This window comes from Triturus cristatus, chromosome 3_2, assembly GCF_964204655.1.
Source record: "Triturus cristatus chromosome 3_2, aTriCri1.1, whole genome shotgun sequence".
In the NCBI taxonomy this organism is placed as follows: domain Eukaryota; kingdom Metazoa; phylum Chordata; class Amphibia; order Caudata; family Salamandridae; genus Triturus; species Triturus cristatus.
In genome coordinates this window covers 86,066,181-86,080,036 of record NC_140584.1, presented here as the reverse complement: position 1 = coordinate 86,080,036, position 13,856 = coordinate 86,066,181, and the positions used below count along the sequence as shown (strand labels likewise).

General features: G+C 44.3%; 1 protein-coding gene across 1 annotated transcript in view; it reads left to right on the top strand.

The window, feature by feature from the left end:
• UMPS (uridine monophosphate synthetase) overlaps positions 1 to 10,799 on the top strand; it is a 75,873-nt gene extending 65,074 nt beyond the window's left edge. The window contains exons 5-6 of the mRNA XM_085647298.1: positions 2,053 to 2,167; positions 10,467 to 10,799. Coding sequence (XP_085503424.1) covers positions 2,053 to 2,167; positions 10,467 to 10,639 — 288 coding nt within the window. The 3' untranslated portion in view covers positions 10,640 to 10,799. The remainder of the gene's footprint in view (positions 1 to 2,052; positions 2,168 to 10,466) is intronic.
• Positions 10,800 to 13,856: the final 3,057 nt, after the last annotated feature.

The window sequence follows — 13,856 nt, the reverse complement described above, 5'->3', positions numbered from 1 at the left end:
GTTTAGCCATGCAACAGTTGCATAACTAAATACTTATAAGGTCCCAAAAGCGAGACCTATTGGCTAAGCCAAGCGGCAGTGCGGCCGCGAAAGTGAACGTAATCGCGGTCAAGCGCGGCGCTCGTGCCCGCGCACATGCACTAGCTCTAGGCTGGCCTGGTAGCCCTCTCAAAAAGTCTTGTCAGACCAGCGCAGGCACTGGGTCAGGCGAGACCTAAAAAGGTGTTTTTTTGGGCTGTATTTTGTTGTGACGTACTTCTACCAATTGAGGCTGCACGCAGGTAAGAGCATGATGTGCCAGTGCATCCATCACATATCAACTTATAAAAAACAGACGCTTAAGCAGTCTTTGGGGAGTGCACTAATTGTATAACCCAGAAGTTGGTGCACAGTTAGTGGAACCTATCCCCGCCACCTCTTGGGAGGAGGGAGCAGGAGGAGAGAGAGGGGTGACACAGAAGATGCTAGATGACTCCTGCAAACCCACCCTTTTGAGTAAAAGTCACACACTGCCCACCCACAGTTGGAGCTTCCTAGAAGTGCCAATATATTGAAGACGCTCAATTCAATGTGCCAGGTGCAAAAGTGTTCATTCACCCGCGTCGATATACTGGAGATGGTGTGATTAGGAAATGTAGTGCTACAATAGAACATACAATTGTCAGCACAGGAAAGGGGTTTAAGATGTAAAATTAGTTTGTTACTTGAGACAAAATTTAAGATTTGTAGCTAACTCGTAATAAGCATGTCTTAGTAGATTCCTTTAAGATGGGGTGCTGGCACTAAGACGATATATGGGGGGTAAAATGAGGCAAACCTTTTTTCTGGGTATTAAGTAGTGTAAAACAATGGGGTTCCTCAGATTAATTCAAAATATTTCATCATGGAGTGTGACTATCATTGCTGATCCTCAAAACAAACAATTCTGAGCTCCAATTTCAACACCGGTACAACATCCATATTTCATCAAAGAATTTCAGTACCACAATCCATGATGTGCATAACTCAACGTGAATTGATGCAATTCCTATTATAACATAAATCATGTGTTTCAAGTGACTTGCCACGGAATGGGAGGGTTAGGGAGGGAAGGGATGAAGTTGTATTTGTTACATATGTTAATTGTAAATGGCAATACCATTACACTATGCATCTAATTACCATCCTAGCAATGGACAGCTCAACGTGAGGCCAGCAGACCTTATTTTGTACCCCCTTTTGGGTTTTTTTCAGACTTACGGAGAGGGAACGTTGATAACCTTGTGAAGTATTTAAGCTGTATGTACAACAAGTTGAAAATGCCTGCCCCACGGCAATGTACACTGGAAACATTTTGATATGATGGTATCGAAATAAAGTGGGTTTAAAAAAAAAAAGAGATTGGTAATGAAAGGAATCCATGAATCAAAACAAACAAAAAAAAAAGTGACTTCCCACAGTGCAAGTGAGGTGAAATATGCACTACAAAAACTCTCTTTAAAAAAAAAAAAAAAAAAAAAAATGGACTGTTTTGGATGAAGATGACAACATTTGTGTTTGGCTTCATAACATTTGATCCAAGGTATAGATGCAATTATAATCGGCACAAAACAGTTGAATGTCTTCGACATTACTACACCTAAAGAAAATTGTGCTGGTGTCTTTCTTGGGACATAAATAGGCAGCACACTATATGTGGATGTCACATTTCTTGCTCATTGTGAACCTTTACTTCAGCAACTTGCACTCTCGAGAGCTGCTATTAATTGGCCTTTCAACGAGCGTTGCATCACTTGGGCTCACTCTGGCCTGCATCTGGTTCCACAAGATAAGAGGGCCAGCTTTTTGATGCAGACCAGAGCGCGAACAAAGTTAATTATTTTAATTTGTTTTTTATTAGTTTTATGGATCAATAACGATAGTTTTGCTCCATAATGAAATATTTTGAATGACTCCAAAAGAACTATTGTTTGCAGCACTTGGATGCTAGCAAGTGAGAGGAAGCTGATTTTACACTGCCTTGTACTTTCACGTGTCTGATATGGACTAACATTTTGTTTTGCGTTTTTTCAGGTAAAACTTGCTGAGGAACAGCCCGATTTTGTCTTTGGATTTATTTCTAGTTCAAGAGTGAGCAGCAAATCAGAATTTCTTCACTTTACACCCGGTGTACAAATGGATGTTGGTGGTAGGTTCTGCAGAACTCTAAACTAATTCGTATGTATATTACATCCGTTTACTGTGCTGAGACATTGTTTCAAAATTAGCAGTCCTATATCTGAGCCACATACCAATGTACATGTTCCACTATTAGGAGAAATTGGTTACCTGGAAATTGATGTTGTCATGCCACTTCTACAGGGGTCCAAGTAACTGTGGGGCGACCAAGGGCCTTATGACAACTACTTAGTTATTCATGGAACCTCATGACCATGACACTACTGCGATATCATTGAAATATATAGAACCTCCTCTTTAGACTTTGTCTCTCGGGTTGCGTAGGTGATGGTGTACTGTCCTGTCTACTCCTGGAGGGGTGACGCAGGTTTACAGACGGGGATGTAAATAGTGTATGGATGGTGTAGGCAAGTGCCCCATTTTTACATGGTCAACCCCACCTTTTGCCTGGTATTTGATGCAATTTTGACAGTTCACTAGGTTCCTGCTATCCAGGTCCCCAGTGCCAGATCTCTTACACTAGAATTGTTTCCCCAGTTGGCAAAACCTTTAGCACCCCTGTAAGTCCCTAGTAAATGGTACCTCCAGTACCCAGGGCATGGATACTAAAGAGGGTCCCGAAGGGTAGCAGCATGTATGGTGCTGCCGTAAGTAACCCTTATGCAAGCTGCCATTGCATACTGCGTGACCTGGTGCAGAGAAAAGTGAAGACCCGACCTGGCACACCTATGTGCCATGCTTGAAGACAATGCATGCAGTATAGGAAAGTGACCCTGACAGGCTTTATAGCCCTAATGCAGGGTGCACTATATTACATGTGTGGACCTATATGCATGAGCAGATAGGCCCCTGTGATTTCTAAGGCGATTCTTAGATATTACAAGTGATCAGGGAAGCCAATTTAAGGACAAGTTCTGGTAATCACAAGTTCCCCCGCTACATGATGGCTTCACTGGAATCAAAGATGTTTGGAATCAAACATCTTGTTTTAATAAACACACACTGATTTCAGTGATGGATTTATTAATACATGCACCCAGAGGCCACCTTAGAGGTGCCCCCTGAAAACCTTCTGACTACTAGTATACTGGCTGACTGGTCCTGACGAGCCTTCCACCACAGACTAGTTTCTGAGCCCCTGGAGGTGAGAACCTGTGCTTTGAGGTCAGAAACGGTACCTGCTCTGAGTGGAGGTGTTGTCACCTCTAAACAGGATGGCTAAGTAATCGGCATATCAAACTGGGAAACTTTTATTTATTTATTTTTGTCAACCCCCACGCCACCCCATTCTTCTTGGCCCCTGCTGGACGGATCACCCTGAAACTTTCATACACAACTGGAATGACTAGTCTTTGCTAAATTTTGTGAAGATTCATCAACCTGTGCCAAAGATGTAAGCAAGTCAAAAAAAGCATTTCCTATGGAAACATGATCCTAACTAGAACTACCTACTGGCCACCGCCAACTATATATCTAGAAGTTTAGAGGCTATAGCCATTTTGTAAGTGGAGTAAAATTTAGGAGGCAGCCCGTCAAACCCAGGTGTCTTCCTACTAGACAGTTGGTCAGTTAAGCTGGTAATCTCCTGTAGACCCACAGCCAAATTCAATGTTTGTCTGTTCCCAGCTTGAGAACTACAGTCTACAAAAGTGACCTGCCTGGGAATGAGGGTGCTGTGGGGGCGTTGTCTAGTTTCTAATAGCAGGTAGCAAATGCTTTTGTGTTTATATTGGCTTGTGTGTTTATGAAAAGGTGGACATGTGTATGTATTGAACAGATTGACAAACTTGGAGTTTCTGATCTGTTTAGCCATGCCACTAGGCCACCTGCTCTGTTGCCTTGTGGTCCGATCATATATTCCTTGTAGTTTAGGCATCGGAGATGTTCTAATAACATCTGATTGTTTTTAACAGCCTCCAAGAGGGCTACTCTTTCTGCTGTATCAGTCCCAACAGCACTCTCTAAAATGCCTGTCTGATGTAGTAAGGTCTCTGGCCAATGTCCTTTTCATTTCATATGAAGTTTTGATGCATACCCTCCTTAATGCACCCCACTCTGTATTTGGATGGGATGCTGCATCAGTATTCTCCTGAAAATAAGTATTGTTTCCTCAGTTGAGGCTCCGAAAGGAGGGGCCTACCGAGCATTAAGCTATAACGTTCAAGTAGGTACCGCTTTCCAAAATCCATCATGAGCATCAGTGATTTAAGAGTAGAATCTGTGTAACAGATTTTGGTAAAATCACCCTATGCGTTAAGTCTGCTGTCCTCCAAATACAAATCTAGCCTAGTATGGATCCCGTGGAACACCGATTAGAGTGAATATTCTCAGTCTTGAGTGCAGATTCTCTTCAGATTCTCTTCAGACATCCAGCAAACACCATTGTCTAGACCACTATTGAAATCTACATAAGTTTACAAGGTGCAGCCTGTAGTGGCTGAAGCAAGTGATCTTCAGTGCAATCTAACACAAATTTGTAATCCCCCCCTCCCCATAAACTAAGGCACCCCATCTCCATTTTTAAATGTGACTACAAGATCTAAACAATGGGACATAGACACTAGCGATAGTTGGAGCGTTACCGTTCAGGGGCCCCTTACTGATGGTATATCTCTCTTCATCGTCCAAAGTTGTGGAAGCAGTTGTGTAAGGTAAGCAATGGGCTAGCCATATTAGCGTCCTTAGTGAAAAGGCACACTAAGTAGTACCCCCGCAGCTGATCATATTATTATTTTTTTTTAATAGCTTTTATAATTTAGAAAGTGTTAGATGGGTTTCCTGCAAGCAGGCAGTATGTACACTCCTGCATCTAACAGTCATGGACTCTTTAGGGCTTAAAGTGTAAACTCATCTGTCTAACGTTCCTAGTAAGAAAAATTAAAATGATGAAACCTGTGTATACATGAGTATCCTCCCGCCTATATAGTGTTGGACTATGTCATGCTGAAGTGTGTTAAAGTAAACCACACCTTCAATGTCGCAGTAGCATTTAAAGGTTTCAACATAATGCTATTCCTCAGTCATGGCTAAATAAGCTGTAACCACCTCACAACTATGTAGCAGTTACAATGGCACATTTGGGGAAAAAACTAAAAAAGGTGAGTTTGGGGCATCCTGCTGCCCCACCCCCAATACAATCATGAAAGGGGGAGGGTAGGATGTCAACATGTGTTGGAGGCATATTAATCATGTTCTTGAAACTTAAACATTCTTTTTTCCATCTTCAACCTTTCGATTAGTGTGTCTGTCAGTAATCAGCAGTCATCAGGGTAACCAATGGACAGTTCGGGGTTAGTCCCACCATTTGAAGAAAAGGACTCCGGTTTCTGGCAATATGTCAGTTTTGTGGTTTGCTCGTGGTGTGGGCAAGGTTATCCAGGTACAAATAGCTTTTGCCCATTTGGCCGGTTCAGTAGCAGCTTGTTCTCTTTAGCTTTGGCGAAATGGCGGGAACCTCTCTGATTAGCCAGTTTCTTTTTGGTTCTTACTGCACGGACCTTCTTTTGAGTCCGGCCATGGCCTTTAGATTCCAGTCTGGTCCAAGTTGAAACTTGAGATTCAAAAGAGTGTTTATGCTGTACCAACGTAGTATAATCTGGGAAAAGGTGATTCCTTTTATTGTCCTATCGGACGTGGCCGTGTTTACGAATAAGTTGCAGAATGTTATTTCTATTGTGCTTATCGAGAAGCCTCTAAACAATCTGCCTTTGGGGCATCCCAGGGGGTGGAGGGAACGCTGGGACATTGTGCCTTTTCTGTAGTTTGTAGCGCATACCTGGTAGCTTATTCTAATAGCCATTCCTCAATTCCAAGTTTAACAGAGGGACCCTCAGCCCTTTCAGGAAGTCCCACAATGCAGAGATTATTCCTGTTAGACTGCCCATCTTTGTCCTATGCTCGTTTATGAAGGGTCATCTCATTGCGCAGTGTTTGTGACTGCCTTTTGTAGGTCCAAGACACAGTCTCATGGTCTGAATTGCTGATTAATTTTCTGATAATCTTTCTGAAAGTTACATATGGTCTGCCTGAAGCAGCTCCATATTCAGTGCTACTGCAGCAACCTATTTGAGGGCAATGCGGGCATCTAAAATGGCATGATTGATCACATCCTACTTGTCGAGCACATTAGGTCCAGGAAGAGCATCACTTACTGTTGCAGATTTATTTGTGGATTTGTCTCCTGTCTTCCGAATCCCTATGGTTCTCCTTTGTCTCCCTCCTTCTCATGTTATTGTTGATGGTCTTGTCCATTTCCACAGTTTGCATCTACTGCTGATCACACACCTGTGAAAAGTTCCTGATACCTGTGTCTGTTGCACACTCCGATACAACACAGTGCACCCCCGGCCGCCATCAACACGTACCACTCATTGTTTGCAGTGAAGGTCCTGTATGTCACCTCAGGTTAGAGTCCAATGATCGGCATCTTGGTTGGCAGTATTGTTCAAATGGCCCAATATATGCAACACTCAGCCATGACCCTCTAGGAAGCGGGTACAGCAGAACTGAGTAGTCCAATTGAAGGGCCAAAAAGATGATGATCGACCAAGTGCCACTGTCCAGCCTTTTAGTGACTCTTTGCTTCTCTGGTCAGGGGAACAGCCCGCGGAACCCTCCAGAGTCACTGACACTCGGCCAGGCGTCGGGGCCGTCCTGGGGCAGCTACTACTAAATCGTTGAATATTAGACCCCTGGTCCCAAGTCAGGCTCAAATCAGGTCCTTATATCTGGGGAGACCCACATCAGTGTAAAGCAGGATGAATGCAGTTTTTGGTCCGCTTGGGGGAGCCCTCGAATTGGCGGTCTGACATCTTCCTTTGGCCATGCCCCCAGAGTGTGAATTCAGTTAACCACTTAGACTGAGACTTATTAGCAGGGAACATGCACAAATCAGCCATCCAGTACTGTACATTTTTAGTTGTCTCTCACGGTCGTTGAATGGCATGATAGCATTGTCCGAGATGATCATATTTCCTTGAATGCACTTTCTTTAAATTCTAGACGAAAGTACCACTGACTCCTTTTTCAGAGAACAAGACCCGCTACTAATGGTGTTAATTTGGAATGGTAGTAGGAATAGAATTGCACAGGATGAACAAATACTTGCAGTGTACAAGGGTTGTTTTGTAGCGCCCAAGTTATAAATACTGTTATGGGGCTGCGCAGTTGCAATATGTAGCTAAACCGGGACTGCCTCACCAATCCCAGAGGCCAAGTCTTTGTCCAGTGAATCCCACCCAGACACGTTGCGAGATAGTATTTGGCAAGCAACCCCGTAAGCCAGTCGTTTTTATATAAAACGCCACAAATATGTTCTGTTGGAATAGGTACCTGCAGGTACTGGGCATGACAACTGCTTAGGATCCTAGATCCTAGATATTAGAACTACTGCGCCAGTACCTGTTCTGACCAATCGGCATGAGCTCCAACTAAAAACTAGCAGACCAATGGAAATGGTATTGTTCTAGAAGGTGGCTGAAATTTTTTCATACTGCACTCTTCACACTTTTACAGAGTTCTGGAAGGAATATGGGATCCAATCCGGACAGTTACTGGCATGTGGAAGACTGGAGAGCAACGGCGGCATTGGCCCAACAGTGGATAAAAATCATGCAGATCCCTACATGGAGGCCAGGATGCAAAATGGTGTTAAACACTGATAACTAAATGCTGGACTTGCTAGATTGATCATTTACAGGAATTTGGGCACACTGGGAAGAATCTCTTGGCAGGGAATTTTCGGTCAAAGAATAGTGGCATACATGGGTGTCTCCAGAAATATCCGGGTTAAACTAATATCATTTAACTTCCTGCATGAGGTCTACTTCACGGCCTGTTGGAACAGGTACTGGCTCCGGCATTTGTCCCAGATGCCATTCCTCGTACATTGCTCATTCCCATATGATATTTTTTTAGGTTGCTTAGTAATGGGTGATCATTGGGCTTAGACTGTAATGCTAACTGATGAGGCCACAGCCAACTAACTGGCTGACTGTTTACCCTGTAAAGTGCTTACTGTGATTATTCCCACACACAGGAGCTGGGAAACATGAGCAGGTTCTTGTTCTTGACCTTGATACTTGCCAAAAGTGGGCTATCAACGGGGTGGATGTCTCCGAACTTCCATGGTTCATGTTATGAAGATTTAATGAGTATTGGCAGAGATGACCGCCTTGCGAACTATACCCCCTAAAAGGGCTAAGCGTGGGAAGCAGCTTTAAATGAATCACCAAGAAATCTGACCAGGCCCCCCTGAGCAAAGAAGACCCCGAACTGAGCTTAAGAATACAACTGTCCTTATTTGGTGGTTGAACTTGGTCTGTTATGACTGGTGGTGGGGAGCTGGAGTTGTGCCTTGGCTTTATAGATAAAACTAGTGCGACATACCTGGGATTGATACATTTTGCAACTGTTAACAGCATAGAAGGTTTAGGAAGAAGTATGTCAAAATCGGTCTCCCGCGTGGCATCTCTTCATCAAGTGTATGAAAAACAGAATAAAATATATTGGGGGTAAAACTTTGGCCATCTGTTAGCAGCTTCTACTGTTTGCATGTTGCCGCCCAAGGCTATGGTCCATACAGGAAGATGATAACCCATATTGTTAATATACATTTCATAGAAATACAGATGTCCCTCTGGGGGGAGAACGAATCCGTAGTGAAGTGCTTTCCTATGAGGGGGAGGGGGCTGTTGTTGCCTGCTTCCTGGGCTACCAGTCACTGCTTGATTGTTGGCCCGTGTGTTTGTCAGAAGGTGGGGTGCTTGTGCGAGTAATGTTTTGCCGCAGAGGAAGACCGCCTACACTGCACAAGCACGCACTGTTTTAACCTCCCTGTTACAGTTTACGCCACTCCCTGATGTTAGGCTGCTGATGTCAGCCATGCCTGAGGGAATGTGCTTTCCGGGACTGCCGGCCCTATAGACTACTTTCCGGGACTGCCAACCCAAGCTTTCCCTGACGGACAGGATCTGTTCTGCTAATGCAGCAACTGTTGATTAATGCCTTAAACGCTCTGTTTTCATCTTTACCACACACATTGTCGGGGTATCGGAGAGAGAGATGACCAGGAAGTTGTTACAACTTGACTGTACAGTACATCCTGACAGTGTGCGGCTTCTGGAGCACTGTAAAAGGTTGTTCCCAAGGCTCACCTCGTATTACACATTTAATGATGTTTGCGATAAAGGCGCATACGGTTTACTGTGCTAAGACGTGCTTAGCTGCCATTCAGTAAGAGCTGGGATGTGAGTACCCTTTCCGCTTGGTACTGTGTGCTCGGAATGGGGAGTCAGGCGTCTTGTGATCTCTTCTGGTGAGATGCGGTAGTGGTGACGCGGCTGCTGCTGAGGGGCTCGCGATGGCTGCTGAGAACAGTTTTCATAATTTGAACAATAGCACCTGTAGAAGGTTTGAAGAGCGTGGTGAGGTTGTTTTCATAATGTACTGTGACTCCAGGGTTGCCTCTTAAAAAGTCTTGTATACAAACTTTGAAGGTCACATCACCAAACCGATGTACGGTCTTTACTCTGCATGTAACTGGTTACAAAAATAGTGAATTATTTGAACAAATAAGAGAAGCACGAGAACAAAGGTGTAAACATTATTTCAATATTAATACTTCGAATAATCATTGAACCTATCCCAATAAATATATACTAAAGACCACTCCTTACCTACCTACATCCGTGACTAAAGTAAGTGCTAGGCCTGTCAATACTATTTTAAATGAGGAACGTTGCATGCCAACTGAGGTGTTTTTTTTGTTTTTTTTTGTTGTTTTTTTAGATCACTATTCTGAACCCTTTAGGATGTGCGGCCCAGACGTTGCATTGAGGGCACTTTTACAAAAACTGGACAGTAAGGGCATTTGCCTTGGACATAAAGATGGAAGTGTACGAGTGATCGCATCACATAGCTCCCAGTATGGTTTACATCAGATATCAGTCAGGGGTCAGCTTAGAGCAGCATTCATTCATTTTTTTTTTTTTTTTTTTTTTGGCTTGGAGAAAAGTAATGCAACGTTTTCCAAGGTGATAGTATTCGTACGGGATTATATTCTATTTATTCACGTAGACCTGCTTTAAACAAGTCTTCCACACATAGATTTTTTTTCTCTCTCTAGTACTTCTGGTGCACATTGAAACTGTAGCCCGATTAATTTGTGGTGCTTATAACCTGTTCAGTGAAGGAAATGAAAATTGCCAAGAAGTCATCACTGATTTGTATTGTACTTTCTCTGAAGCAGCCTTGAACGTTTTTAAAAGTACACTAATTAGGTTTGTTAAAAGTTTCCTCTTCTTCCCCAGGTGATGGCCTTGGTCAGCAGTACTCGACGCCCCACGAGGTGATCTACACAAAGGGCTCAGACGTCATCATTGTAGGACGTGGGATTTTATCAGCACCCAACCGCACGGAAGCAGCAGAGATGTACAGAAAGGCTGGCTGGGACGCCTACTTGCAAAGAGTTGGTGGTCTGTAAGTGCTTCGCCTGTACTGCCGAAGACCACACTCAGAGATGTACTTAATATTTTCGTTGGGACCACCGCAATTCTATCCTTAAGAGATGAGAACAAAAGCACTACCAGTATAACCATTAACAATTATTTTTGTAGTCTCAAATAAATTTTGCAACTCCAAAATAAGCTGGCAATGTTTTCTTATTGTCTGAAGTGGTTGCACTGAAGCACTGTTGCTAAGTGAGATCAGTGTGTGGCATTCGATGAAAGGGGTGTAGTGTGGTGGCACTGAGAGAATGACATAACTTGGCAGTGATTGCCTATGTCAAGCGCTCTAGCGCTTTCTTGTCTCCATTAGAGGACCCAAGAAGACTTGACAGCCTATTAGGAGAGCCCTTAAGATTGTAATCTTTGACTGATTTCGCAATAAATTCTTGCAGTTGAGCCACTAGTAGGCTTGGTTGCTATGTGACTTTAGTTTTGCTCCTGGAGATCTTCAATAGTCACGAGCACTGAATAGTCTCGGCAATGTATGGGCTCCAAAGTGTGTGTGTGTGTGTGTGTGTATGTGTATGTGTGTAGATATATTACATCAATGACTCACCACTGCGTATTTAGTTAGGTCAGAGTTTCAATAGAAATGTCACTTTTAGTTTTCTTAACTATGTTGCTGTTTGACTAATCTATAGGAAACTCCCCCCACCCCCCCCAAAAAAAGTGAATCCATCTTGCTTCCTTCGTGCTGATCTTTATAAAAGTGTGATCTTCATTACCATAAGGAAGTTTGTTCGCAGATATAGAAATAAAACTGCTGAAATGATTACACCAAATTTGGCAAAATTTGTACGTTTCTCAAAGTGTGCTTTTTGCGATTTGGCTTTTTGCACTCATTAGTATTTAGAGAGGGGTTGAAGTTGTGCATGAAGGTGTAACCCTCAAACTGATTGATGTATCTGGATTTGAGCCCAGCAGTAACCAAGTTAAAAAAAATAAAACAAAAAAAAAACTGATTGGTCGAGCGAGCTTTTTCTCCTGTTGGCCATTATGGTCCCACGGGGGAAAAACAATCTGATTGGCTGGCTGCTACATTGAACATAATGTTACAGCCTCCATTACAGGACTCTGGAACTCAGTCCATAGTCCTGAATTTATAGAAAAAGGACTACACAAAGAAGCAACTTGAGCAGACACTGTACACTAGGCCCATGTTGTGGGGAGGTCCAAAAGGAATATTGCATAATTAAAACAGATGAAATTGCTGATTTTTTTTGTTGACGGTACTGTGGGACTGAGCACAACCCCTGTGTAGTACCACAGTCTTCTTGAATGAATGAATGTGGGTTTTATGGAGCGCATAGTAACCCAGAAGCATCCCAGCGCTAGAAACCAAGACAGCAGAATCGATGGGGTGACCAGGGAGAGAAGAGAAGGAGTGAATCAAGGGAAGAGGTGCGTTTTCAATAGTTTTCTGAAGCGGAGATGACTGGGTTCACTCCTGAGTTTGAGAGGTAGGGCGTTCCACATTTTAGCTGTATTCACCGAGAATCGCCGACCTCCTGTGCGTGCCTTTTTTACTCTGTGGACTATGATAAGGTGTTTGTGATCAGAGCGGAGAGGCCTTGTGGCTTTGTAGGGCGTGATTAGGTTTTTGAGAATGAGGGGGCCCTTGTCCTGTAGAAGTTTATGCGCCAGACAGAGGGCCTTGAATTTTATTCTTTCTCTTATTGAGAGCCAGTGCAGGAGTTTAAGAGCTGGTTTAGCCGAACTACTGGCCGGGGTGTTCGTGAGAAGCCGGGCAGCGGCGTTCTGAATTCGTTGTAATTTGTTGAGGGTGGCTTCGGGAGCTCCCAGGTAGATGGCGTTGCTATAATCCAGTCTGGAAAGGATCAGGCCTTGGATGAGCAGTTTCCGGGAGGTTTGTGGTAGCAGGGGCAGAATTTTTCTGACTGATCTGAGAAGGCCGAAGCAGATCCCAGCAGTTTTTTTTGCTTGGGTTTTGAAGGACAGGTCCTTCTCTATCCAGATCCCTAGGCTCTTAATCTCCTCTTTGGGAGTGGGGGGTTCTCCCAGGCAGTTGGGCCAGAGGTTTGGGGGAAGGGTGGGCCCTTTATGTCCGAGAAGCATGATCTCAGTTTTGGACCCGTTGAGTTTAAGGGCTGATTCGTTCATCCACATAAAGATTTCAGCGAGGCAGGTATGAAGGTTGGACGGTTCTAGGTTGGGATGGGATAGTGAGACTACCAGTTGGGTGTCATCGGCGTAGCTAATGATTTTTACTCCAAATGGGATGACCACTCCCTCCAGTGGGGACATGTAAACATTAAATAAAGTAGGGCTAAGGAATGAGCCTTGCGGTACTCCGCACTGGAGGGGAATCGCTGTGGAGCGGGCGTTATTCTCCCAGACCTGGAAGGAGCGGTTGTTTAGGAATGACGTGAGCCATGCTAGAGCGGTTCCTTCCACCCTGATGTCTTTAAGGCGTTGGATGAGGACCTGGTGGTTGACAGTATCGAAGGCCGCACTGAGGTCCAGGAGGATCACTTCCACTGATCCTCCTGCGTCCAAAATGCATCTGGTGTCCTCCACCACAGCCAGGAGGGCGGTGTCCGCGCCCTGACCAGGGCGGAATCCAGTCTGAGAGTTCCTAAGGAGGTTGTTAGACTCCAGGAAATGAGCGTTTTTTTGTTCACTATTTTTTCCGTAATTTTGCTGATTCCGGGGAGGAGGAAGATAGGCCTGTAGTTAGCCAGGTCTGACGGGTCCAGGAGTGGTTTTTTGAGAAGGGCTTTGACGACGGCGGCCTTCCGGCTGAGAGGGACCGTTCCCTGACACAGGGAAGAGTTGATGAGGTCAGCTAGGGGGAGGGCGATTGTGGATGCCACTTTTTTGAGGATGCGAATGGGCACCGGGTCGCTGGGAGAACCACTTTTAATTGTGGCAAGCGTTGTAAGGACCTCTTCTTCCGTTACCGGGCCGAGTGTATCTAGGCGAGTGTCTAGTTCTCCCGGCTGCGGAATGGAGTCTGATACAGGCTTGGGTAGACCGTTTGCGTCTACTCTGGGGTTTACTTGGGGCAGTGTAGCGAGGATCTTGTGGATTTTTTCATCGAAGTATTTTGCCAGCTTGTGGCATTTGTCCTCGGAGGTGTTAGGAACTGGGGGAGGGTCAGGGACTTTGAGCAGTTCTTTCATGATGATCAAGGTTTCTCTAGCAGAGCTAGAGGCCTTTTTTATTCTCTCG